Source organism: Electrophorus electricus, chromosome 4, assembly GCF_013358815.1.
Source record: "Electrophorus electricus isolate fEleEle1 chromosome 4, fEleEle1.pri, whole genome shotgun sequence".
Lineage (NCBI taxonomy): Eukaryota > Metazoa > Chordata > Actinopteri > Gymnotiformes > Gymnotidae > Electrophorus > Electrophorus electricus.
Genome location: NC_049538.1, coordinates 1668924 through 1696873, shown reverse-complemented (window position 1 = coordinate 1696873; position 27950 = coordinate 1668924). Strand labels below are relative to the sequence as shown.

At 42.6% G+C, this 27950-nt stretch overlaps 1 protein-coding gene across 1 annotated transcript in view; it reads right to left on the bottom strand.

The window, feature by feature from the left end:
* The window catches only part of LOC113567827 (IgGFc-binding protein-like), a 37373-nt gene extending 9791 nt beyond the window's left edge, over nucleotides 1-27582 (bottom strand). Inside the window, exons 1-41 of the mRNA XM_035525067.1 lie at nucleotides 27528-27582; nucleotides 27240-27361; nucleotides 26458-26736; nucleotides 18842-18937; nucleotides 18584-18737; nucleotides 18244-18497; nucleotides 17981-18127; nucleotides 17325-17904; nucleotides 16633-17216; nucleotides 15704-16268; nucleotides 14975-15573; nucleotides 14202-14757; nucleotides 13769-13965; nucleotides 13116-13325; nucleotides 12645-12833; nucleotides 12257-12546; nucleotides 11703-11974; nucleotides 11310-11419; nucleotides 10887-11162; nucleotides 10598-10693; nucleotides 10340-10493; nucleotides 10000-10253; nucleotides 9737-9883; nucleotides 9081-9660; nucleotides 8389-8972; nucleotides 7460-8024; nucleotides 6731-7329; nucleotides 5958-6513; nucleotides 5525-5721; nucleotides 4872-5081; nucleotides 4401-4589; nucleotides 4014-4303; nucleotides 3460-3731; nucleotides 3067-3176; nucleotides 2643-2918; nucleotides 2354-2449; nucleotides 2096-2249; nucleotides 1756-2009; nucleotides 1493-1639; nucleotides 837-1416; nucleotides 145-728 (exon numbers count right to left, since the gene is read on the bottom strand). Coding sequence (XP_035380960.1) covers nucleotides 145-728; nucleotides 837-1416; nucleotides 1493-1639; nucleotides 1756-2009; nucleotides 2096-2249; nucleotides 2354-2449; nucleotides 2643-2918; nucleotides 3067-3176; nucleotides 3460-3731; nucleotides 4014-4303; nucleotides 4401-4589; nucleotides 4872-5081; nucleotides 5525-5721; nucleotides 5958-6513; nucleotides 6731-7329; nucleotides 7460-8024; nucleotides 8389-8972; nucleotides 9081-9660; nucleotides 9737-9883; nucleotides 10000-10253; nucleotides 10340-10493; nucleotides 10598-10693; nucleotides 10887-11162; nucleotides 11310-11419; nucleotides 11703-11974; nucleotides 12257-12546; nucleotides 12645-12833; nucleotides 13116-13325; nucleotides 13769-13965; nucleotides 14202-14757; nucleotides 14975-15573; nucleotides 15704-16268; nucleotides 16633-17216; nucleotides 17325-17904; nucleotides 17981-18127; nucleotides 18244-18497; nucleotides 18584-18737; nucleotides 18842-18937; nucleotides 26458-26736; nucleotides 27240-27361; nucleotides 27528-27582 — 12429 coding nt within the window. The remainder of the gene's footprint in view (nucleotides 1-144; nucleotides 729-836; nucleotides 1417-1492; nucleotides 1640-1755; nucleotides 2010-2095; nucleotides 2250-2353; nucleotides 2450-2642; nucleotides 2919-3066; nucleotides 3177-3459; nucleotides 3732-4013; nucleotides 4304-4400; nucleotides 4590-4871; nucleotides 5082-5524; nucleotides 5722-5957; nucleotides 6514-6730; nucleotides 7330-7459; nucleotides 8025-8388; nucleotides 8973-9080; nucleotides 9661-9736; nucleotides 9884-9999; nucleotides 10254-10339; nucleotides 10494-10597; nucleotides 10694-10886; nucleotides 11163-11309; nucleotides 11420-11702; nucleotides 11975-12256; nucleotides 12547-12644; nucleotides 12834-13115; nucleotides 13326-13768; nucleotides 13966-14201; nucleotides 14758-14974; nucleotides 15574-15703; nucleotides 16269-16632; nucleotides 17217-17324; nucleotides 17905-17980; nucleotides 18128-18243; nucleotides 18498-18583; nucleotides 18738-18841; nucleotides 18938-26457; nucleotides 26737-27239; nucleotides 27362-27527) is intronic.
* Between the last annotated feature and the right edge of the window lie 368 nt (nucleotides 27583-27950).

The window sequence follows — 27950 nt, the reverse complement described above, 5'->3', positions numbered from 1 at the left end:
TGTGACAGCGGTTGTAAAAAGCACTATATAAATAAATTTGATGATGTATTATGTCCAGTGGTTATCCTATTGTTAATATTGTTCTACAAATGCCATTAGAAAACATTGAAATAATTTAGTATCCAGTGTAAAAAGTGAGCTTACCTGTGCTTTTCCTCCATCTGCCATCTCAATAGAGACCTGAGTTCCCTCTGCGTCAAACCTCAGCACCCTAATAAAGTCCTGTGGACCTCTGGGCACTTTCTGCACTGTCACTTCAAAGTTTGGTAGCTGGGATGGCCCCATTACCCTAGTCAGGGTGAGTCCACAAGCTCCTGGATAACTGAACATCACTCCATCAAAGGTGTGATATGTGCCTAGTCCTTCCACCAAGCAGGTGGAATAACTGGTGGGTCTGCAACCTCTTACTCCGTTATACAATCCGCACGTCTCCTGTCGACCACACTGGTGATTCTGGCAGCTCATTGCTCTATTGCTGCAAACGCACTGTCTTCCACAATCTGCACCCAGTACCACAGACTGGCCTTCAGCATAGTAGAGTCCTTCAAAAGTGCAGCCACAGTTAGCTTCAGGAACACATTCTCCAGCACTCAGGACATACCCTGCATCACAGATACAGCTCTCCTGGTTTGGCAAGGGGCAGCTTGAAGGTGCAGAAGGGTTACTGCAGGTCGCAGGGCAGCTTGTTCCCTGGGTTTCAAAGTGACTGTGGGCAGGACATGGGATTTCTGCAAGTAAATGGAAAAAGATTGGTTATGGATTTTGATAAGCTGGAACAACGATTTCCTATCCTGTACACTTATTCATGACATATGGAAAACCATTAAGACCCCTACCACAGAATCCTGGTCTCCTCCACTGGCCCAGCTGAATGCCCTGCTGCTGGCACTGAGCAGCATACACGTTGAGTGCCTGGCACAGGATTGGCTGGTATCCTCCTCCCACACAAAGATCATAAACACAGTTCTCTGTAAATATCTGGGGTGCCAGCCTTGATTGGCAAGTGGAAAAAGGGCCACTGGAATTTGCTAGGATTCCACAGAAGGCTCCACTCCTGTAAAGACTGGTCTGAGCTGTGGTACAAGATGAACAAGCCAAACCTGAACACCGAGTGTTCTGACAGACAGGATATATGTCTCCTGGTACTTTCCAGGAGTTTGCAAAGTCCAGATCTGAACTCAAGATCTGTCCAGATGGTGTGCGGAAGTCATCTTCTGGATGGTGATTGAAGTTGCCACACAGGCCACAAGTGGCATTCTGGTAGTCGTAAGGTACACTGATGGTCACATAGTGATTTGAATCATATGTAACAACCAATCCAAAATCAGTACTGATGGCCACAGAGAAACCAGACTGATAAACTTGAATGGAGCCATTGTGGAGGCTGAAAGGTGCTGCTGCAAAGCTTCCATTTACCTGCAGAGAAAACAGTAGAAATTAGAGTAATATACAAAATCAAAAGAGTACACTGATGTAATGTCATGATGCGGACCTTGGCCTGATATTGATGATCTTTCACTAGTTCCAGTTCTTCGTTATAGACAAATACTCTGACCAGGCGTGTCCATGCCACACTTGTACTACCACGATTCTCATTCTTGCCTTCAATGCGATAATATGGTAATCCCCTGCCACAAACCTATAGAGAAAATCAATCTCATATTCAGATCCTTTTAAAACAGACTCCTTCATATTAAATATGGTTTTCTCTCATCCAATCGCAAAAAAAATAAAAATCAGTGTTAAAAACTAAACCTCAGACAGGACGTAGGTGCAGGTCCCTTGAAAATGAAAGATTTGATTGTCAAAGGTGTAGTAGTGGGGGTCCCCAGAGATGGTACAGGTCTGGCGCTGAATGTTTTGGCAGCTGTACTGGAAAGCAGCAGGACGGCAGGCTTGAGAGAAGGTGCAGGGCTGTGAACTGCACTGGAGACCCCTGCTGCTACAGGTGCATCTCTGCTGGCAAGAGGCATCTGTCCAAAAAGAGCTTCTCTGTGGCACAGTACCACCTGATAGAACAAAACATTTCAGTTAGATCCGAAGTAATTCACTGTGAATCTATCAAGAAATTTTACATGCATAAATTGCACACTACCATTAAACAGACATGTTTGTGATCCCTGGTCTACACGGAAGGCCCATCTGCCTGTCACGTTCACGTTGCTGCTGTTTGTGAAGCTTGTGTAGTTGTATTGAAATGACCCAGGAATAGAGAAATTGTAACTCCCGTCATCGGTACCATAACCAGCCTAGCAAATGACACACAGCATATAATAATCATATATATGCCGCATGTATTATCACCCTTAAACATAAGGGCATTCTAAGCTTTTCATTCCCATATTGTGCTCACCTGTACCAACATACTTGTTGGAGCAATCTGACCATAGTTCATCAGTATAAAGGAGAGATGGCCATCTGAAATCAAAACTACTTGGAAAGATGGTTCCTGGAAAAAACAAAAGATTAAAAAGTGAGACATATTTTAAAATCTAACTAAACTTAGTCCATGTACAATTTTTCAGTCTAGCTTTCGGTTTATCATTTTGACTTAAAAAATTCTCTCGATACCACTAGTCAGGAATTCAGTTCACGATTTAATTAAGCACATGACATCCAAAGTTTTCAAAGTCATTTCTTACTGTTCCTGAGTTGGGATAGTAAGCTACTCTGGCCCACGTTGTAACAAAAACCCACGTTGCTCTGAATCTCAGCTGAGCAAAGTATTGGTAAATATCTTGGGTAGCTTGAGTAAGAACACTGCCAGAAGTGTACTGCCGATATGAGATGACTCCTCTTCCTCGAAAAATGCATGTCCAGAATGGAGCAATGATGTCAGGCACCCCATGACGAGGGAAAGGGTAAGAAACACAGCTGTCCCACACATTATCAAAGGTTAAGTATCCGTTCTCATTGATCTGCAGAAGAAAACCACATTATATTTCACATGAATTAGAAGCCCTTTGCTTTACCAATGACAGTCTACAAAAATCAGATTGACATACACATTACAGCTTGAGACAGCACCAACATTAAAAAGTATAAAATTTATTTAGATTGATTTACATATGTTTGGCTGTATGTTTTTCCAAAGAATAAAAACGGCTGCACCAAAGAGACAGCCGGTGAGCGTCCATCACTCATTATGTCTCCAACTCCAAATGGATAGAAAGGCCCTGAGACACAAAAGATAAAGGAAGATTTAATGTCACCATATAAAACTGAGTGCTCAGAATAATAACTTTTTAGACATTTGTTTATCTCCATTAACAATCTAGTTCAAAGAACAGTACAAACTTGTAGTTGTGAGTCAATTAGCAGAGAAGAACAGTACTTTTGGCGCTCACACACATTTGTTCAGAGTATACCTACAGTAAAACCCCCAATGTCCTTTCAGTTCACGTTCTGAATTGAAATTTAAGACCAGACTCTCAATTTATGCAAGTATGGAAGACTTACGGCAAGACAGGTCAGCACGCCAGTCTGAGATCTGGAGCTGCATCATGACACAAGCAGCCTGATAGGCCTCCACAGCTGAACACAGCATGTCACTGGTTGATGGGTAGGCACAAAGGTCATACACACAGGAAGTGAAGTAAGGGGCAGGGTTGAAATGGCCATGGCAGAGGTGGAAGGGTCCACTGGTGTTAGTGATGATGCTGCAGAGGTCAGAGTACCTCAGTCTAAAGGGACAAGTATTAGGATCTGCTGTCTGGTCAGTAGCACCACACCTGGAAAAAAACACAGAATGGTCAGGGACTTTACATGGGACAGTGAAACTGAAAACTGAATTTTACTTGGATGATGTTTCAAAATAAAGTAGTCTCCAGGATTTGCTCTACATATCATGTTTATTGGAAACAGTTGCTGAATTAGTCACAGCAACTGTGAGTTCCTGCACACATTGTACAAGGACACATTGGTACACATTGTGCACCTGTATCTGTGTATTGTCATTTCAAAGAATGCATTTATTGTTCTGTTTTTTCCAGATAGAGTTAGAATGTATCTACCCTGGGCTGCTGGTGTTTGATTTCCAGCTGTTTCCGAAAGCAGTGTCATTGGGTGCCAGAGCTCTGCTGGGCAAAGTCTTGTCATCTGTTGGGTCTCCATTATTGTTTCCACACACTCCACAAACAGATCCACGGAATCTTGGGCCCAGTCTCACTGAAAGTGTAGAACGACCATCAAAGTACACCAGGAGCTTACTTGATGCATTCACAACCACAAAATTTAGCTCCTGATGAACTTCTGCCAGATAACTGATTTGAAAAGCAGATGAATTCACAATATTCCCATCAACCTACAAAGGGGGAAAAAAAAGTTAATAAGAACAGAGAGATGGAAAAATATCAGAATTTCACAAGCAGGGGAGCACAATGCATGATATTAATTAATACCTTCACTCTCCCATTTTGTCCAATGGAAATCTGTGTGTGCTGAGCTCCTTGACTTAGCCACACATCCACTGCAGACACAAAGGACACGGCCATGTTCCCACGGTGTATGTTGGTGGCCACCACACGGAATCCCAGCTCATTATTATCCACATACCCACAGGTCTGAGAAATCTCATATGAACAAGTACCCTGGAGAAAAACACATTATTGAACTTTACAGAGTAGTAGATTTCAGTTCAGTTTCACTGAATGGCTCATTTTCCCCGAAATGGAAGGCCTTCATGGATTAACCTCCACTAGAGTAAGATTTTAGCCATGTTCTTTTTATTTGAGCTTTCTATCCATTTTATATGATTGTGTATTTTTGATTGCTTTAGTACATATATTACACATTTATGATTATATCATCTGCTTTTTTAAAAGATAGAATCATATTAATGAAAAGAGAGCCATGAAGCAGCTCATTCTTGCCTGAAAGGTGGCCAGAGCTCCATCAAAGGTGAGGTAATGGGGGTCCCCCCACACCATGCAGGAGGACATTTGGCTGTAGCAGCCACGCTGGCCATTCCTGACTGCACACTCCTCAGTGGGAGAGCAGGAGGTGGAGAGGCAGCGCAGGTCATTAGGAGCAAAGCACTCACAATGTTGAAAACATCCTGGAGTCCAGAACTGATTGCCAATCTGGAAAAAAACACCTTGGATTTACAAAGCTGCCTCAGAGCACACCAAACAATTTCTCTCCTTTGGACAAAAGAAACCAAAGTGGATAAGTTCAGCCATTTTGCACAACGCCATGTTTGGTATAAAACAAATGCAGAATATCATTACAAACACCTCACAGCAGTCATTACAATAGGAGATTGAGTAATGATGATTTGGGCATGTTTTGCCAGAAGAGGGTATAGTCATCAAGTCGCCAAGGTGACCAAGAAGTGGATTTTATGCCAAAGTTCTTTAGAGAAATCAAGAGAGCAGGTGTCCCAGAGCATTGACTGCAGTGTTATATATTGACTTTGGTGTTATATATCAGTTTTAGGATCGTTCACATTTTAGAACAAATTGTCATTTAGTATAAATTTATTAATGTACTTGCAGATTATTAATTGCAAAATATAGGAACCCACATGAAAGTAGAGTCCATTGTACAAGCAGCCACACTGTTCCACTGGTACACAGAGACCTCCACTCCTCACGAAGCCTTCATTACAGAAACAGCCCTCTGAACATGACCTCTCACATACAGCATCAACGCTGCTGGCACAGGTGTGCCCACAGTCTGTACCACACAGCTCGTAGTGGCTGTTCACGGGACACTCCACGCCTGAGAAATTTAAGACAGAATTAAGAAACACATTGTGCTGTATCACCCTACTGTGCAACAGTAGATATACCTCAATAACAGGTGTATAACGTCCCACATACTGTGAGAATTCTTAAGAATTTTATATGGCTGTATGACAGACAATACATCAGAGGATCCCTCATTTTAAACCACATAAACTTGCAAGACAGTGCTCTGCAGGCAGGCTCTTTCCTGGTTTGCACCAAGTGACTTACGGCAGGTCGTGTTCTGTCTCCAGGGGTAGATAGTTGCTTTGGCAGACTGGCAGGCACTGACATAGGTTTGGATGGAACGGCACAGAACATCGTTACTGTACCCAGAGAGGCAAACATCAAATGCACAGTTGTTGAAGTAGGCCTCAGGACCCACATAGGCATGGCAGAAGCCGAAGGGACCCTGCCTGTCTCTGAGGATCTCACATTGAGTCCGTGCCCTAGTTTGGTCTGGACATGATGGACAGGAGTCTCCACACCCATCACTGCACAGTGTGTCATTCTGCACTTTCCAGCTGGCTCCAAACTGGGAAGCTGAAGTGCCCAGTGCACCTGAACGCGTGAGGAAATCGTCACGTGTCTGGCCATTGTAGTTACCGCAAAGACCACATGTGACTCCACTGTAATTTGCTGGCACAGTGATGCGCACCACCCATGAGCCATCATAACTCACACTAAGGCCAAAGTCAGTTGAAATGAAAGTGTTCTGTTCACTGGAGTAAATGGACACTCGGCCAGAATCAAGCAGGACAGGAAGGTGCCTGGTCTCGTTATCAATCTGATGAAGAGAAAGCCCAACCATATAGATTATTACAACATAGGGATGTGCCTCAATATATGATGGCCTTATAACCATTCCCCCATGTTCAACATGTCTTCCAGTGCATAATATTTGCTTTCATCTTCCAGCTAGTATAAGGTAATTAATAATGTACGATGACCATTACTTTCATGGAGGATCTCCTTAATCCACCAGCTGTGGCTGTCCTCCTTACCTCAATAGTGCCATGCATGTCGCGTGAGATGTGCAACAGATGTCCTGAGACATTGACGTAAACTTCAGCAGTGATTGAAACTGGGAGTCCATTCCATGCTTCATTCCTTGCTGAAACCTGGAAGTACGGTAGTCGTCGAGTATTATTGCATACAGTTGCCAGTATGTATTGGCATGTGCCCTGGAAGTCAAATGTGCGGCCATCGAAAGAGATGTAGTGGGGGTCCCCTGAAGCAGAGCACGTGGCACGGGGTTGAGGATGGCAGCCGAATTCTCCCCCAACAATACTGCAGGTTTCCTGACCGCTGCAAGATGATGGGACACAGTGAACTAAACCTGTGGTCCCGTCACAGTCACACAAAGACTGGCACTGCTCGCCATACCAGAAACGCTCTCCACCCTGCCTGTAGCGCCCTTCATGGAGACAGCCACAGCCCGTGGGGGGCACACAGCGTTCTCCACTTAGCAAGAGCCCATCGTTACACTGACATCCTTCCTGGCAGTGCTGGGTACACAGGAAGGGGAATGATAGACTAGGGCACGCAGCAGGGCAGGAAGTGCCACACAACTCATAGTGGCTGTTGACTGGGCAGGGGAACTCTGTAATCAAAAAGAGATCTAGTTAGCTTTTGGCTGTTCGAAATACTTTATCAAGTGTGGACAACTACTACGCAGTGATGTACTATGACAACAAAGATTAGTTTGTTTTACACTGTTGTCCAGTACTCACCACACTTTGTGATATTTCTCCATTCTCCCACTCTAATACCATTTTGCTGGCAGAGTACAGAGTAGCCTCTCAGCACTTCGCACAAGGACTCTCTGGCTCCCCCGGTCTGTTCCAGTGAATGGGTGCAATCTGCTACCCATTGCCTAGGGTCCAGGCTGCTGTGACACTGAGCAAATGGTCCACGTGCTGAGGCCATGATGCTGCAGTTCTGTGTGAATTGGCTGGTATTCTGATAATATCCCGTTTGCCAGATGCCTGCGGACTCCACGCAGTAGGCTGAGAGGGACCCATCTCGCCAGCTATCCCCAAACACCCGTGAGTCATTAAGCAAGACTCCGACTGGGCTGTAAAACTCGTCTGCCTGGTTGCCATTCAAATTCCCACACAGACCACCAAGTGAGCCATTGTAAGTGCTGGGTGCAGTGATTCTGATTAGGTGTGGCCAGTCTGCTCGCACAATTACACCAAAGGTTGTCTCCATAATGATACCTTTCACACTGCTGTGGTAGATAAGGATTCGACCACTGGCAAGTGCGAAGGGAAGAGAAACCACTTGTCCACTCACCTAGGGGAAACAATGTTGGCAAGAAATGGTTGATTATGATCAAGATCCTAAAAAAACCTGTAGCCCAGCAGCTAAGGATGGGCCCGCTCGTTGAGTCTTTGGGCCCCCTCGTTGAGTCCTCATGTGGTTTCTTCCTCAAGCTCTAGGAAGTTTTCCCTTGCCACGGTCACCCTTGGCTTGCATAGTGGGGGCTTGGACTCAGACATGTGTAAAGCTGCTTTGTGACAGCGGTTGTAAAAAGCACTATATAAATAAATTTGATGATGTATTATGTCCAGTGGTTATCCTATTGTTAATATTGTTCTACAAATGCCATTAGAAAACATTGAAATAATTTAGTATCCAGTGTAAAAAGTGAGCTTACCTGTGCTTTTCCTCCATCTGCCATCTCAATAGAGACCTGAGTTCCCTCTGCGTCAAACCTCAGCACCCTAATAAAGTCCTGTGGACCTCTGGGCACTTTCTGCACTGTCACTTCAAAGTTTGGTAGCTGGGATGGCCCCATTACCCTAGTCAGGGTGAGTCCACAAGCTCCTGGATAACTGAACATCACTCCATCAAAGGTGTGATATGTGCCTAGTCCTTCCACCAAGCAGGTGGAATAACTGGTGGGTCTGCAACCTCTTACTCCATTATACAATCCGCACGTCTCCTGTCGACCACACTGGTGATTCTGGCAGCTCATTGCTCTATTGCTGCAAACGCACTGTCTTCCACAATCTGCACCCAGTACCACAGACTGGCCTTCAGCATAGTAGAGTCCTTCAAAAGTGCAGCCACAGTTAGCTTCAGGAACACATTCTCCAGCACTCAGGACATACCCTGCATCACAGATACAGCTCTCCTGGTTTGGCAAGGGGCAGCTTGAAGGTGCAGAAGGGTTACTGCAGGTCGCAGGGCAGCTTGTTCCCTGGGTTTCAAAGTGACTGTGGGCAGGACATGGGATTTCTGCAAGTAAATGGAAAAAGATTGGTTATGGATTTTGATAAGCTGGAACAACGATTTCCTATCCTGTACACTTATTCATGACATATGGAAAACCATTAAGACCCCTACCACAGAATCCTGGTCTCCTCCACTGGCCCAGCTGAATGCCCTGCTGCTGGCACTGAGCAGCATACACGTTGAGTGCCTGGCACAGGATTGGCTGGTATCCTCCTCCCACACAAAGATCATAAACACAGTTCTCTGTAAATATCTGGGGTGCCAGCCTTGATTGGCAAGTGGAAAAAGGGCCACTGGAATTTGCTAGGATTCCACAGAAGGCTCCACTCCTGTAAAGACTGGTCTGAGCTGTGGTACAAGATGAACAAGCCAAACCTGAACACCGAGTGTTCTGACAGACAGGATATATGTCTCCTGGTACTTTCCAGGAGTTTGCAAAGTCCAGATCTGAACTCAAGATCTGTCCAGATGGTGTGCGGAAGTCATCTTCTGGATGGTGATTGAAGTTGCCACACAGGCCACAAGTGGCATTCTGGTAGTCGTAAGGTACACTGATGGTCACATAGTGATTTGAATCATATGTAACAACCAATCCAAAATCAGTACTGATGGCCACAGAGAAACCAGACTGATAAACTTGAATGGAGCCATTGTGGAGGCTGAAAGGTGCTGCTGCAAAGCTTCCATTTACCTGCAGAGAAAACAGTAGAAATTAGAGTAATATACAAAATCAAAAGAGTACACTGATGTAATGTCATGATGCGGACCTTGGCCTGATATTGATGATCTTTCACTAGTTCCAGTTCTTCGTTATAGACAAATACTCTGACCAGGCGTGTCCATGCCACACTTGTACTACCACGATTCTCATTCTTGCCTTCAATGCGATAATATGGTAATCCCCTGCCACAAACCTATAGAGAAAATCAATCTCATATTCAGATCCTTTTAAAACAGACTCCTTCATATTAAATATGGTTTTCTCTCATCCAATCGCAAAAAAAATAAAAATCAGTGTTAAAAACTAAACCTCAGACAGGACGTAGGTGCAGGTCCCTTGAAAATGAAAGATTTGATTGTCAAAGGTGTAGTAGTGGGGGTCCCCAGAGATGGTACAGGTCTGGCGCTGAATGTTTTGGCAGCTGTACTGGAAAGCAGCAGGACGGCAGGCTTGAGAGAAGGTGCAGGGCTGTGAACTGCACTGGAGACCCCTGCTGCTACAGGTGCATCTCTGCTGGCAAGAGGCATCTGTCCAAAAAGAGCTTCTCTGTGGCACAGTACCACCTGATAGAACAAAACATTTCAGTTAGATCCGAAGTAATTCACTGTGAATCTATCAAGAAATTTTACATGCATAAATTGCACACTACCATTAAACAGACATGTTTGTGATCCCTGGTCTACACGGAAGGCCCATCTGCCTGTCACGTTCACGTTGCTGCTGTTTGTGAAGCTTGTGTAGTTGTATTGAAATGACCCAGGAATAGAGAAATTGTAACTCCCGTCATCGGTACCATAACCAGCCTAGCAAATGACACACAGCATATAATAATCATATATATGCCGCATGTATTATCACCCTTAAACATAAGGGCATTCTAAGCTTTTCATTCCCATATTGTGCTCACCTGTACCAACATACTTGTTGGAGCAATCTGACCATAGTTCATCAGTATAAAGGAGAGATGGCCATCTGAAATCAAAACTACTTGGAAAGATGGTTCCTGGAAAAAACAAAAGATTAAAAAGTGAGACATATTTTAAAATCTAACTAAACTTAGTCCATGTACAATTTTTCAGTCTAGCTTTCGGTTTATCATTTTGACTTAAAAAATTCTCTCGATACCACTAGTCAGGAATTCAGTTCACGATTTAATTAAGCACATGACATCCAAAGTTTTCAAAGTCATTTCTTACTGTTCCTGAGTTGGGATAGTAAGCTACTCTGGCCCACGTTGTAACAAAAACCCACGTTGCTCTGAATCTCAGCTGAGCAAAGTATTGGTAAATATCTTGGGTAGCTTGAGTAAGAACACTGCCAGAAGTGTACTGCCGATATGAGATGACTCCTCTTCCTCGAAAAATGCATGTCCAGAATGGAGCAATGATGTCAGGCACCCCATGACGAGGGAAAGGGTAAGAAACACAGCTGTCCCACACATTATCAAAGGTTAAGTATCCGTTCTCATTGATCTGCAGAAGAAAACCACATTATATTTCACATGAATTAGAAGCCCTTTGCTTTACCAATGACAGTCTACAAAAGCAGATTGACATACACATTACAGCTTGAGACAGCACCAACATTAAAAAGTATAAAATTTATTTAGATTGATTTACATATGTTTGGCTGTATGTTTTTCCAAAGAATAAAAACGGCTGCACCAAAGAGACAGCCGGTGAGCGTCCATCACTCATTATGTCTCCAACTCCAAATGGATAGAAAGGCCCTGAGACACAAAAGATAAAGGAAGATTTAATGTCACCATATAAAACTGAGTGCTCAGAATAATAACTTTTTAGACATTTGTTTATCTCCATTAACAATCTAGTTCAAAGAACAGTACAAACTTGTAGTTGTGAGTCAATTAGCAGAGAAGAACAGTACTTTTGGCGCTCACACACATTTGTTCAGAGTATACCTACAGTAAAACCCCCAATGTCCTTTCAGTTCACGTTCTGAATTGAAATTTAAGACCAGACTCTCAATTTATGCAAGTATGGAAGACTTACGGCAAGACAGGTCAGCACGCCAGTCTGAGATCTGGAGCTGCATCATGACACAAGCAGCCTGATAGGCCTCCACAGCTGAACACAGCATGTCACTGGTTGATGGGTAGGCACAAAGGTCATACACACAGGAAGTGAAGTAAGGGGCAGGGTTGACATGGCCATGGCAGAGGTGGAAGGGTCCACTGGTGTTAGTGATGATGCTGCAGAGGTCAGAGTACCTCAGTCTAAAGGGACAAGTATTAGGATCTGCTGTCTGGTCAGTAGCACCACACCTGGAAAAAAACACAGAATGGTCAGGGACTTTACATGGGACAGTGAAACTGAAAACTGAATTTTACTTGGATGATGTTTCAAAATAAAGTAGTCTCCAGGATTTGCTCTACATATCATGTTTATTGGAAACAGTTGCTGAATTAGTCACAGCAACTGTGAGTTCCTGCACACATTGTACAAGGACACATTGGTACACATTGTGCACCTGTATCTGTGTATTGTCATTTCAAAGAATGCATTTATTGTTCTGTTTTTTCCAGATAGAGTTAGAATGTATCTACCCTGGGCTGCTGGTGTTTGATTTCCAGCTGTTTCCGAAAGCAGTGTCATTGGGTGCCAGAGCTCCGCTGGGCAAAGTCTTGTCATCTGTTGGGTCTCCATTATTGTTTCCACACACTCCACAAACAGATCCACGGAATCTTGGGCCCAGTCTCACTGAAAGTGTAGAACGACCATCAAAGTACACCAGGAGCTTACTTGATGCATTCACAACCACAAAATTTAGCTCCTGATGAACTTCTGCCAGATAACTGATTTGAAAAGCAGATGAATTCACAATATTCCCATCAACCTACAAAGGGGGAAAAAAAAAGTTAATAAGAACAGAGAGATGGAAAAATATCAGAATTTCACAAGCAGGGGAGCACAATGCATGATATTAATTAATACCTTCACTCTCCCATTTTGTCCAATGGAAATCTGTGTGTGCTGAGCTCCTTGACTTAGCCACACATCCACTGCAGACACAAAGGACACGGCCATGTTCCCACGGTGTATGTTGGTGGCCACCACACGGAATCCCAGCTCATTATTATCCACATACCCACAGGTCTGAGAAATCTCATATGAACAAGTACCCTGGAGAAAAACACATTATTGAACTTTACAGAGTAGTAGATTTCAGTTCAGTTTCACTGAATGGCTCATTTTCCCCGAAATGGAAGGCCTTCATGGATTAACCTCCACTAGAGTAAGATTTTAGCCATGTTCTTTTTATTTGAGCTTTCTATCCATTTTATATGATTGTGTATTTTTGATTGCTTTAGTACATATATTACACATTTATGATTATATCATCTGCTTTTTTAAAAGATAGAATCATATTAATGAAAAGAGAGCCATGAAGCAGCTCATTCTTGCCTGAAAGGTGGCCAGAGCTCCATCAAAGGTGAGGTAATGGGGGTCCCCCCACACCATGCAGGAGGACATTTGGCTGTAGCAGCCACGCTGGCCATTCCTGACTGCACACTCCTCAGTGGGAGAGCAGGAGGTGGAGAGGCAGCGCAGGTCATTAGGAGCAAAGCACTCACAATGTTGAAAACATCCTGGAGTCCAGAACTGATTGCCAATCTGGAAAAAAACACCTTGGATTTACAAAGCTGCCTCAGAGCACACCAAACAATTTCTCTCCTTTGGACAAAAGAAACCAAAGTGGATAAGTTCAGCCATTTTGCACAACGCCATGTTTGGTATAAAACAAATGCAGAATATCATTACAAACACCTCACAGCAGTCATTACAATAGGAGATTGAGTAATGATGATTTGGGCATGTTTTGCCAGAAGAGGGTATAGTCATCAAGTCGCCAAGGTGACCAAGAAGTGGATTTTATGCCAAAGTTCTTTAGAGAAATCAAGAGAGCAGGTGTCCCAGAGCATTGACTGCAGTGTTATATATTGACTTTGGTGTTATATATCAGTTTTAGGATCGTTCACATTTTAGAACAAATTGTCATTTAGTATAAATTTATTAATGTACTTGCAGATTATTAATTGCAAAATATAGGAACCCACATGAAAGTAGAGTCCATTGTACAAGCAGCCACACTGTTCCACTGGTACACAGAGACCTCCACTCCTCACGAAGCCTTCATTACAGAAACAGCCCTCTGAACATGTCCTCTCACATACAGCATCAACGCTGCTGGCACAGGTGTGCCCACAGTCTGTACCACACAGCTCGTAGTGGCTGTTCACGGGACACTCCACGCCTGAGAAATTTAAGACAGAATTAAGAAACACATTGTGCTGTATCACCCTACTGTGCAACAGTAGATATACCTCAATAACAGGTGTATAACGTCCCACATACTGTGAGAATTCTTAAGAATTTTATATGGCTGTATGACAGACAATACATCAGAGGATCCCTCATTTTAAACCACATAAACTTGCAAGACAGTGCTCTGCAGGCAGGCTCTTTCCTGGTTTGCACCAAGTGACTTACGGCAGGTCGTGTTCTGTCTCCAGGGGTAGATAGTTGCTTTGGCAGACTGGCAGGCACTGACATAGGTTTGGATGGAACGGCACAGAACATCGTTACTGTACCCAGAGAGGCAAACATCAAATGCACAGTTGTTGAAGTAGGCCTCAGGACCCACATAGGCATGGCAGAAGCCGAAGGGACCCTGCCTGTCTCTGAGGATCTCACATTGAGTCCGTGCCCTAGTTTGGTCTGGACATGATGGACAGGAGTCTCCACACCCATCACTGCACAGTGTGTCATTCTGCACTTTCCAGCTGGCTCCAAACTGGGAAGCTGAAGTGCCCAGTGCACCTGAACGCGTGAGGAAATCGTCACGTGTCTGGCCATTGTAGTTACCGCAAAGACCACATGTGACTCCACTGTAATTTGCTGGCACAGTGATGCGCACCACCCATGAGCCATCATAACTCACACTAAGGCCAAAGTCAGTTGAAATGAAAGTGTTCTGTTCACTGGAGTAAATGGACACTCGGCCAGAATCAAGCAGGACAGGAAGGTGCCTGGTCTCGTTATCAATCTGATGAAGAGAAAGCCCAACCATATAGATTATTACAACATAGGGATGTGCCTCAATATATGATGGCCTTATAACCATTCCCCCATGTTCAACATGTCTTCCAGTGCATAATATTTGCTTTCATCTTCCAGCTAGTATAAGGTAATTAATAATGTACGATGACCATTACTTTCATGGAGGATCTCCTTAATCCACCAGCTGTGGCTGTCCTCCTTACCTCAATAGTGCCATGCATGTCGCGTGAGATGTGCAACAGATGTCCTGAGACATTGACGTAAACTTCAGCAGTGATTGAAACTGGGAGTCCATTCCATGCTTCATTCCTTGCTGAAACCTGGAAGTACGGTAGTCGTCGAGTATTATTGCATACAGTTGCCAGTATGTATTGGCATGTGCCCTGGAAGTCAAATGTGCGGCCATCGAAAGAGATGTAGTGGGGGTCCCCTGAAGCAGAGCACGTGGCACGGGGTTGAGGATGGCAGCCGAATTCTCCCCCAACAATACTGCAGGTTTCCTGACCGCTGCAAGATGATGGGACACAGTGAACTAAACCTGTGGTCCCGTCACAGTCACACAAAGACTGGCACTGCTCGCCATACCAGAAACGCTCTCCACCCTGCCTGTAGCGCCCTTCATGGAGACAGCCACAGCCCGTGGGGGGCACACAGCGTTCTCCACTTAGCAAGAACCCATCGTTACACTGACATCCTTCCTGGCAGTGCTGGGTACACAGGAAGGGGAATGATAGACTAGGGCACGCAGCAGGGCAGGAAGTGCCACACAACTCATAGTGGCTGTTGACTGGGCAGGGGAACTCTGTAATCAAAAAGAGATCTAGTTAGCTTTTGGCTGTTCGAAATACTTTATCAAGTGTGGACAACTACTACGCAGTGATGTACTATGACAACAAAGATTAGTTTGTTTTACACTGTTGTCCAGTACTCACCACACTTTGTGATATTTCTCCATTCTCCCACTCTAATACCATTTTGCTGGCAGAGTACAGAGTAGCCTCTCAGCACTTCGCACAAGGACTCTCTGGCTCCCCCGGTCTGTTCCAGTGAATGGGTGCAATCTGCTACCCATTGCCTAGGGTCCAGGCTGCTGTGACACTGAGCAAATGGTCCACGTGCTGAGGCCATGATGCTGCAGTTCTGTGTGAATTGGCTGGTATTCTGATAATATCCCGTTTGCCAGATGCCTGCGGACTCCACGCAGTAGGCTGAGAGGGACCCATCTCGCCAGCTATCCCCAAACACCCGTGAGTCATTAAGCAAGACTCCGACTGGGCTGTAAAACTCGTCTGCCTGGTTGCCATTCAAATTCCCACACAGACCACCAAGTGAGCCATTGTAAGTGCTGGGTGCAGTGATTCTGATTAGGTGTGGCCAGTCTGCTCGCACAATTACACCAAAGGTTGTCTCCATAATGATACCTTTCACACTGCTGTGGTAGATAAGGATTCGACCACTGGCAAGTGCGAAGGGAAGAGAAACCACTTGTCCACTCACCTAGGGGAAACAATGTTGGCAAGAAATGGTTGATTATGATCAAGATCCTAAAAAAACCTGTAGCCCAGCAGCTAAGGATGGGCCCGCTCGTTGAGTCTTTGGGCCCCCTCGTTGAGTCCTCATGTGGTTTCTTCCTCAAGCTCTAGGAAGTTTTCCCTTGCCACGGTCACCCTTGGCTTGCATAGTGGGGGCTTGGACTCAGACATGTGTAAAGCTGCTTTGTGACAGCGGTTGCAAAAAGCACTATATAAATAAATTTGATGATGTATTATGTCCAGTGGTTATCCTATTGTTAATATTGTTCTACAAATGCCATTAGAAAACATTGAAATAATTTAGTATCCAGTGTAAAAAGTGAGCTTACCTGTGCTTTTCCTCCATCTGCCATCTCAATAGAGACCTGAGTTCCCTCTGCGTCAAACCTCAGCACCCTAATAAAGTCCTGTGGACCTCTGGGCACTTTCTGCACTGTCACTTCAAAGTTTGGTAGCTGGGATGGCCCCATTACCCTAGTCAGGGTGAGTCCACAAGCTCCTGGATAACTGAACATCACTCCATCAAAGGTGTGATATGTGCCTAGTCCTTCCACCAAGCAGGTGGAATAACTGGTGGGTCTGCAACCTCTTACTCCGTTATACAATCCGCACGTCTCCTGTCGACCACACTGGTGATTCTGGCAGCTCATTGCTCTATTGCTGCAAACGCACTGTCTTCCACAATCTGCACCCAGTACCACAGACTGGCCTTCAGCATAGTAGAGTCCTTCAAAAGTGCAGCCACAGTTAGCTTCAGGAACACATTCTCCAGCACTCAGGACATACCCTGCATCACAGATACAGCTCTCCTGGTTTGGCAAGGGGCAGCTTGAAGGTGCAGAAGGGTTACTGCAGGTCGCAGGGCAGCTTGTTCCCTGGGTTTCAAAGTGACTGTGGGCAGGACATGGGATTTCTGCAAGTAAATGGAAAAAGATTGGTTATGGATTTTGATAAGCTGGAACAACGATTTCCTATCCTGTACACTTATTCATGACATATGGAAAACCATTAAGACCCCTACCACAGAATCCTGGTCTCCTCCACTGGCCCAGCTGAATGCCCTGCTGCTGGCACTGAGCAGCATACACGTTGAGTGCCTGGCACAGGATTGGCTGGTATCCTCCTCCCACACAAAGATCATAAACACAGTTCTCTGTAAATATCTGGGGTGCCAGCCTTGATTGGCAAGTGGAAAAAGGGCCACTGGAATTTGCTAGGATTCCACAGAAGGCTCCACTCCTGTAAAGACTGGTCTGAGCTGTGGTACAAGATGAACAAGCCAAACCTGAACACCGAGTGTTCTGACAGACAGGATATATGTCTCCTGGTACTTTCCAGGAGTTTGCAAAGTCCAGATCTGAACTCAAGATCTGTCCAGATGGTGTGCGGAAGTCATCTTCTGGATGGTGATTGAAGTTGCCACACAGGCCACAAGTGGCATTCTGGTAGTCGTAAGGTACACTGATGGTCACATAGTGATTTGAATCATATGTAACAACCAATCCAAAATCAGTACTGATGGCCACAGAGAAACCAGACTGATAAACTTGAATGGAGCCATTGTGGAGGCTGAAAGGTGCTGCTGCAAAGCTTCCATTTACCTGCAGAGAAAACAGTAGAAATTAGAGTAATATACAAAATCAAAAGAGTACACTGATGTAATGTCATGATGCGGACCTTGGCCTGATATTGATGATCTTTCACTAGTTCCAGTTCTTCGTTATAGACAAATACTCTGACCAGGCGTGTCCATGCCACACTTGTACTACCACGATTCTCATTCTTGCCTTCAATGCGATAATATGGTAATCCCCTGCCACAAACCTATAGAGAAAATCAATCTCATATTCAGATCCTTTTAAAACAGACTCCTTCATATTAAATATGGTTTTCTCTCATCCAATCGCAAAAAAAATAAAAATCAGTGTTAAAAACTAAACCTCAGACAGGACGTAGGTGCAGGTCCCTTGAAAATGAAAGATTTGATTGTCAAAGGTGTAGTAGTGGGGGTCCCCAGAGATGGTACAGGTCTGGCGCTGAATGTTTTGGCAGCTGTACTGGAAAGCAGCAGGACGGCAGGCTTGAGAGAAGGTGCAGGGCTGTGAACTGCACTGGAGACCCCTGCTGCTACAGGTGCATCTCTGCTGGCAAGAGGCATCTGTCCAAAAAGAGCTTCTCTGTGGCACAGTACCACCTGATAGAACAAAACATTTCAGTTAGATCCGAAGTAATTCACTGTGAATCTATCAAGAAATTTTACATGCATAAATTGCACACTACCATTAAACAGACATGTTTGTGATCCCTGGTCTACACGGAAGGCCCATCTGCCTGTCACGTTCACGTTGCTGCTGTTTGTGAAGCTTGTGTAGTTGTATTGAAATGACCCAGGGATAGAGAAATTGTAACTCCCGTCATCGGTACCATAACCAGCCTAGCAAATGACACACAGCATATAATAATCATATATATGCCGCATGTATTATCACCCTTAAACATAAGGGCATTCTAAGCTTTTCATTCCCATATTGTGCTCACCTGTACCAACATACTTGTTGGAGCAATCTGACCATAGTTCATCAGTATAAAGGAGAGATGGCCATCTGAAATCAAAACTACTTGGAAAGATGGTTCCTGGAAAAAACAAAAGATTAAAAAGTGAGACATATTTTAAAATCTAACTAAACTTAGTCCATGTACAATTTTTCAGTCTAGCTTTCGGTTTATCATTTTGACTTAAAAAATTCTCTCGATACCACTAGTCAGGAATTCAGTTCACGATTTAATTAAGCACATGACATCCAAAGTTTTCAAAGTCATTTCTTACTGTTCCTGAGTTGGGATAGTAAGCTACTCTGGCCCACGTTGTAACAAAAACCCACGTTGCTCTGAATCTCAGCTGAGCAAAGTATTGGTAAATATCTTGGGTAGCTTGAGTAAGAACACTGCCAGAAGTGTACTGCCGATATGAGATGACTCCTCTTCCTCGAAAAATGCATGTCCAGAATGGAGCAATGATGTCAGGCACCCCATGACGAGGGAAAGGGTAAGAAACACAGCTGTCCCACACATTATCAAAGGTTAAGTATCCGTTCTCATTGATCTGCAGAAGAAAACCACATTATATTTCACATGAATTAGAAGCCCTTTGCTTTACCAATGACAGTCTACAAAAATCAGATTGACATACACATTACAGCTTGAGACAGCACCAACATTAAAAAGTATAAAATTTATTTAGATTGATTTACATATGTTTGGCTGTATGTTTTTCCAAAGAATAAAAACGGCTGCACCAAAGAGACAGCCGGTGAGCGTCCATCACTCATTATGTCTCCAACTCCAAATGGATAGAAAGGCCCTGAGACACAAAAGATAAAGGAAGATTTAATGTCACCATATAAAACTGAGTGCTCAGAATAATAACTTTTTAGACATTTGTTTATCTCCATTAACAATCTAGTTCAAAGAACAGTACAAACTTGTAGTTGTGAGTCAATTAGCAGAGAAGAACAGTACTTTTGGCGCTCACACACATTTGTTCAGAGTATACCTACAGTAAAACCCCCAATGTCCTTTCAGTTCACGTTCTGAATTGAAATTTAAGACCAGACTCTCAATTTATGCAAGTATGGAAGACTTACGGCAAGACAGGTCAGCACGCCAGTCTGAGATCTGGAGCTGCATCATGACACAAGCAGCCTGATAGGCCTCCACAGCTGAACACAGCATGTCACTGGTTGATGGGTAGGCACAAAGGTCATACACACAGGAAGTGAAGTAAGGGGCAGGGTTGACATGGCCATGGCAGAGGTGGAAGGGTCCACTGGTGTTAGTGATGATGCTGCAGAGGTCAGAGTACCTCAGTCTAAAGGGACAAGTATTAGGATCTGCTGTCTGGTCAGTAGCACCACACCTGGAAAAAAACACAGAATGGTCAGGGACTTTACATGGGACAGTGAAACTGAAAACTGAATTTTACTTGGATGATGTTGTTTCAAAATAAAGTAGTCTCCAGGATTTGCTCTACATATCATGTTTATTGGAAACAGTTGCTGAATTAGTCACAGCAACTGTGAGTTCCTGCACACATTGTACAAGGACACATTGGTACACATTGTGCACCTGTATCTGTGTATTGTCATTTCAAAGAATGCATTTATTGTTCTGTTTTTTCCAGATAGAGTTAGAATGTATCTACCCTGGGCTGCTGGTGTTTGATTTCCAGCTGTTTCCGAAAGCAGTGTCATTGGGTGCCAGAGCTCCGCTGGGCAAAGTCTTGTCATCTGTTGGGTCTCCATTATTGTTTCCACACACTCCACAAACAGATCCACGGAATCTTGGGCCCAGTCTCACTGAAAGTGTAGAACGACCATCAAAGTACACCAGGAGCTTACTTGATGCATTCACAACCACAAAATTTAGCTCCTGATGAACTTCTGCCAGATAACTGATTTGAAAAGCAGATGAATTCACAATATTCCCATCAACCTACAAAGGGGAAAAAAAAAAGTTAATAAGAACAGAGAGATGGAAAAATATCAGAATTTCACAAGCAGGGGAGCACAATGCATGATATTAATTAATACCTTCACTCTCCCATTTTGTCCAATGGAAATCTGTGTGTGCTGAGCTCCTTGACTTAGCCACACATCCACTGCAGACACAAAGGACACGGCCATGTTCCCACGGTGTATGTTGGTGGCCACCACACGGAATCCCAGCTCATTATTATCCACATACCCACAGGTCTGAGAAATCTCATATGAACAAGTACCCTGGAGAAAAACACATTATTGAACTTTACAGAGTAGTAGATTTCAGTTCAGTTTCACTGAATGGCTCATTTTCCCCGAAATGGAAGGCCTTCATGGATTAACCTCCACTAGAGTAAGATTTTAGCCATGTTCTTTTTATTTGAGCTTTCTATCCATTTTATATGATTGTGTATTTTTGATTGCTTTAGTACATATATTACACATTTATGATTATATCATCTGCTTTTTTAAAAGATAGAATCATATTAATGAAAAGAGAGCCATGAAGCAGCTCATTCTTGCCTGAAAGGTGGCCAGAGCTCCATCAAAGGTGAGGTAATGGGGGTCCCCCCACACCATGCAGGAGGACATTTGGCTGTAGCAGCCACGCTGGCCATTCCTGACTGCACACTCCTCAGTGGGAGAGCAGGAGGTGGAGAGGCAGCGCAGGTCATTAGGAGCAAAGCACTCACAATGTTGAAAACATCCTGGAGTCCAGAACTGATCACCTTTCTGGAAAAAAAAAAATCACAGTGCCATCCTAATGAGAATACTTTAGAGGTTTATTAACAATATAAAAGCTTCAGTCAGTCTCAATCACTGGAGGCTTTGAGTTTAATCTGCTCCAGATGAATATTCCAGTTTAAGGTTTCACACTGATCATACTTCAGATGCAAATGTTCTAATAGTTATAAAAAATTAGCTTTAAGTTATTCTAAGTAAATTAAAATAATTACCACATTAAACAAAAATCCAAAATTGGCTCAATGTTAAAAACACTGCATTAAGTAGGTATTGTTCCAAAGCATAACAATAACATTTAATATACAATAAGAGTACAATAAGACCACGTTGAGGTACAGAAGACAGTTTACATTATCTCACTGACAACTTTTGATGCAAAACTTAATAACAATTGTGGAAGAGGCCATAGAGAATCCATGCTCTTATCTAATGAAATTACTTTAAAGCTCTACTTTAAAGCTTCCAAAATGCAGGAATGCATTTAACAATCTAATGTAATTTCCTTAGGTGAGAGAAATCAATTTACGTAAGACATCAGTTTTTTCACACAGTAGGGCACTGTACTGTAAGCAAGTTAAAATTGTTTAGAACTTGCATGAAAATAGAGTCCATTGTACAAGCAGCCACATTGTTCCACTGGTACACAGAGACCTCCGCTCCTCATGAAGCCTTCATTACAGAAACATCCCTCTGAACATGTCCTCTCACATACAGCATCAATGCTGCTGGCACAGATGTGCCCACAGTCTGTACCACACAGCTCGTAGTGGCTGTTCATGGGACACTCCATGCCTGAGAAATTTAAGACAGAATTAGGAAGCACATTGTGCTGTATTACCCTACTGTGCAACAGTAGATGTAGCTCAATAACAGGTTTATAATGTCTCACATACTGTGAGGATACCTAAGAATTGTATATGGCTGTATGACAGACAATACATCAGGGGATCGCTCATTTTAAACCACATAAACTTGCAAGACAGTCTCTTTACTGGTTTGCTCCAAGTGACTTACGGCAGGTCGTGTTCTGTCTCCAGGGATAGATAGTTACTTTGGCAGACTGGCAGGCACTGACATAGGTTTGGATGGAATGGCACAGAACATCATTACTGTACCCAGAGAGACAAACATCAAATGCACAGTCATTGAAGTAGGCCTCAGGATCCACGTAGGTATGGCAGAAGCTGAAGGGACCCTGCCTGTCTCTGAGGATCTCACATTGAGTCCGTGCCCTAGTTTGGTCTGGGCATGATGGACAGGAGTCTCCACACCCATCACTGCACAATGTGTCATTCTGCACTTTCCAGCTGGCTCCAAACTGGGAAACTGAAGTGCCCAGTGCACCTGAACTTGTGAGGAAATCATCACTTGTCTGGCCATTGAAGTTACCACACAGTCCACATGTGGTTCCACTGTAATTTCCTGGGACAGTGATGCGTACCACCCAAGAGCCATCATAACTCACACTAAGGCCAAAGTCAGTTGTAATGAAAGTGTTCAGTCCACTGGAGTAAATGGCAACCCGGCCAGAGTTGAGCAGGACAGGAAGGGACCTGGTCTCATTATCAATCTTAAGGGGAGAAAAGGAAATCCTTCAAATGTTTTATATTTTATATTTCATTATTTATCGCTTATCCAATGTGATGTACATGTTGGTCATCATAAAGTACATGTGCTAGATTGACAGTACTAGAACCTTGATTTACCTACTCTACCTTGTGAGCTACAGGAACATTTCCCAATGTGAAGAGAAGATTTTTTCAATTTATAATTCTCAAAGTCTTTTCAAAGACATTTCCCATTAAGTCCTTTTTTAACTTTCTTCTTTGGCTGAGCCACACACTTTCAAAATAATTTAACATGAGAGAACATGCAGTCTATAACATGGATGAAGGGATAGAGGAGAACCCTATGACAGAGATATTTTTAAAAAGTCTATGCTGAAAAAAAAATAGATATAATATTTATTGCTTACCTCAATAGTGCCATGCATATTATGTGAGATGTGAACCAGATGCCTAGAGACATTAACATAAACATCAATAGTGATGGAAACTGGAAGTCCATTCCATGCTTCATTTCTTGCTGAAACCTGGAAGTATGGTAGTTGTCCAGTATTATTGCATACAGTTGCCAGTATGTATCGGCAGGTGCCCTGGAAGTCAAATTTATGCCCATCGAAAGAGATGTAGTGGGGGTCCCCTGAAGAAGAGCATGTGGCATGGGGTTGAGGTTCTCCAACAGTACTGCAGGTTGTTGTCTCTGGATTAATTGTTACTGAAGAGTTGCTCTCTGTATAGTAGGTGTCTGTATGGTTGTTGTATGTGAAGTAGGTTTCTGTAGAGTAGTTATCTGTAGAATAAATGCCTGTGGTAAATGTCTGGAGAGAAGTTGTCTGTGGAGTAGGTGCCTGTGGAGTAAATCTCTTTTGCGTTGTTGTCTGAGGAGTATATGTCATTAGGGTAGTTGACTGTAGGGTAGTTGTTGTTATAGTATCTGTCTGTAGAGTAGTTGTCTCTGGAGAAGTTGCCAGTGGCATAAATGTCTGTGTAGTAGTTGTCTTCAGAGAAGTTGTATGTGTAGATGTTGCCAGTGGACTAGTTGCCTGTAGATTAGTGGCCAGTGCAGTAGTTGCCAGTAGAGTAATACTCTCTGGAGAAGTTGCCAGTGGAGTATTTGTCAGTAGAGTAGTTAAGTTTAGAGAACTTGTCTTTGGAGAAGTTGCCAGTTGAGTAGGTGTCTCCGGATAATTTGCCAGTGGAGTAGTTGTCTGAAGAGTAGTTGTCTGTGGAGAAATTGCCTGTGGAGTAGTTACTAGTTGTGTAGTTGCCAGCAGAGTTGGTGTTCTTGGAGAAGTAGCAAACGGAGTCCTTGTTTGTAGAATAGTTGTCTCTGTAGTTATACTTCCAGTAGTAGTTGTTGTGTCTAGTGAGGTTGTTGTTTTTGTAGTTGTAGCTTCAGAAAAAAAAAAAAAGTTTTTAATTTTAATTTTAATTTTTAATTTTTTTAATTAAGTTGGGTTTTTTTTTATATTAATAATACACTGGTATACACATGTTCTGACTCTCATTGGGTCCATTAAATGGTTCTAACAAAACCTTGTATTTTACACAATAAATTCCTTTGCGTGCTTTTAAAGATGGCTAAAGGTTAAGGTGATGTCTCCGCTGAGCGTTTGATCTGGGATAGTCTGCAACTGCTTTGCACCTGGTTTCAGTACAGTCTTGTGTCCTAGAGCCTTGATAAGGCCAAGGAACCCTGGTTTTATTTTACTTAATGCAATCTTTAAACCAAATGCCAATTCAGCTCACCAAAGTATTAAAAGTTAAAATATTAACATCAGAACAACTACCTGTAGAGCCCTACCTCAGACAATTTTGTCTTTAGACCATTGTTTCTCAATTTTTCCTGCTCATGTAGGTTGATTACTAATTCTTTTTAGTAGTTAACAATATATGTTTTTTTTTATAGGGAAAAAAGGCCTAACACCAGTATATTGATGAAGTCCTCATTACACATTAGTCTGCTGCAGGAAATGATGTAATTATACACAGAATGAAATATCAGACATTCTGTGCCCAACCATTACTGAGGACCAAGTTCACTCACTTCTCTCATAGCAACCTCTAAGAACCAATACCTCACATGCTTCTTAGTGACTGTCAAGTAGGCCCATCCCTCATTCAGAATGTCACTGAATTAAGCCCTGAATTAAGCACCTCCAGAAGATTCAACAGTGAAGTCTGACATCCCAGACCCACCCTCCTCCAACTTCACTTTTAGACCACAGAACAACTGCTTATATTAAACCTTTGTCAATCACTCCCAAACTAAAAATCCATACTGGCATCCCCAGAAACTAAGGCTGTACCTCACCCCATTGGCACCATTAATGCATACTCAGTACCACCAGTTCTATATGGATTTAATGCACTCCATCAACAGTAGACATTAAAATAAACTTCCTATACCCATTGCATTGCCTCACCAATTACTCCCTAAACCATGAAATTCATACTGGCATCTCCATCGTTTAAGGCCATACCCAGCTGTTAATTTGAACTCAGTACTGGTTTTATTTATTTAATTCTGCAATGCTTAAATCAGTGCTACTTCAGCTTGCCATGAATTGCCTAGCAAACAAACCAATTGTTTTTGCAGCTGATGATTGCAGCAGTTGAGTTCTAAGATCTGTCACCACATAAATTTTGTTTTTCTTCATTGCTACTGTTAGTCAGCATATCCTGGTCTTAGCAGAATTTTGCTTAACCTTCACATTACAGGTATATCATTCACATTACATTTTTAATAGCATAAATTATGTTATGAATTTTGAAGCAACATTACCAGTAAACTTACCATGTTGTGGGCTATGATTTACGTGGAAGGCCCATCTGCCTGGAACATTCACATTACTGCTGTATGTGAAGACTCTGTAATTGTATTGAAATGACCCAGGAATTATGAAATAGTATCTTGAATGACCTGTGTCATAACCTGCCTAGCGGGTCAAGAGAAAAGGGGGAAAAATAAATATTTTATGTGTGCTTTAGATATTAGAATGAGAGAATTACCTTTTGCCACTAAAATATGCTTACCTCTACATTCCGCTTGGTTGGAGCAATCTGACCATAGTTCATCAGAATAAAAGAGAGATGGCCATCTGATATCAAAACTACTTGGAAGGATGTTTTCTGAAAAATGTCAAGTTGCAAAAATTTGTGAGGCATGACATATTTTACCATGAGACATCATGAATTTAGTATTTTAAAATTAGTTTTGTTTAACTGTCTTATTTTTTATACTTTGCTGGCAGTTGATAGAAAATCTACAGTTCTCCTGGTACCCATAGGTTTTAGAACATTTTCTTACCCCGCCTGTGGTGGCAAAGTAAGCCACTCTATCCCATGTTGCAACAAAAACCCAAGTTGATCTGAATTTCAGCTGAGGGAAGTACTGGTTGATGTCTTGGGTAGCTTGAATAAGAACACTGCCACTAGTATATTGCCGATACGAGATGACACCATTTATTTGATTATTAATATCTGTCCAGAAAGGAGCGATGATGTTCTTCCCTGCATTAGCAGAGAACTGGTAAGGAGTGTAGCTGTTCCATGCCTGGTCAAAGGTTAAGTACCCATTGTTGTTGACCTGAATAAATATTTAAAGATTATGAAAGAAAAAGGAAATTAGATTTAAATTCGCATTAACCAGAAACATGCTATTCTTACCAAAGTGACTAATTTCTTTGGAGATAAATCTAATTTTCTTTGCTCATAATTATATGTTATTATGCAATGGATTTGTATTTATCAAACATATAGCTCCATATATTTGCTCATTTCAATATATTGTTTGATTTGAGTATTAATTTATTTGAGTGGACCATCAAAACAGACCATTCATAGTAAGTATAAATGTGTGCACTGTGTATGAAATATGAGATTTAAATCATGCCCATTACAGATGAGTGACTGCATAGTGATCGGTGAGAATGGCTGAGTGATTACAGAATGACTAGGGAGAGTGACCGTGATTAAAGCACATAAATTGTTCATGGATGAAACTGCATATAGGGCTCATGCATACTCAGAGGGTTCTATTCAGAAGTGGAAACATTTCTAATAAAAGGAAACACAGTTAGACTGTCTCACATATATTTGGTTGAACTTTTTTCCAAAATATATAAATGGCTGCACAAGAGAGATGGGCGGTGAACTGCCATCATCCATCCGTTCATTCACTATATCTCCATCCCCAAATGGATAGAAAGGGCCTGAGGCACAACAGATTATGTAGTTCCTTTTCTTTAATACTTTCAACAATAATTACAAAAATTCATTATTAAATGGTTTATTAATTTAATAACATTCATCTGATATATTACAATTCATCCATTTAAATTATTATCCAAATGTAAGGACTGGAACCTTTGTGTTTACCTGAAGTGTAGATTGTTTTTGCTGGAGTGGTAGTTGTTTTTGGATTAAAAGTCATTGTCTCTGGTGTGGGAATAAAAAAAAAAAGTTTCATTATCTTCAAATAATCTGTTCTCTCCTCATCCACAGCCACTGAGTAGCCTTTTCAGATACTTCTGATAATTACTACCCTACCCTTAACCTATAGCCTTTAAAAACACATTCCACAAGCAAAGATTTATAGACTTAGCTACCATTCCCTTAGCACCTGTCTCCACTGGCCTTAAATATGCCTGTCACCTATGTTCTCTTACCTCAGCCACAGGTCTACATATTTTAGCATCTTGAGCATCTAATCAAATAAACTTGCTAATGAACTAAACACCTGATTATGCAGCTGTGCTTCTTTCTTAGACCCTAACAAAATCACCTCAATACTCACTTTAG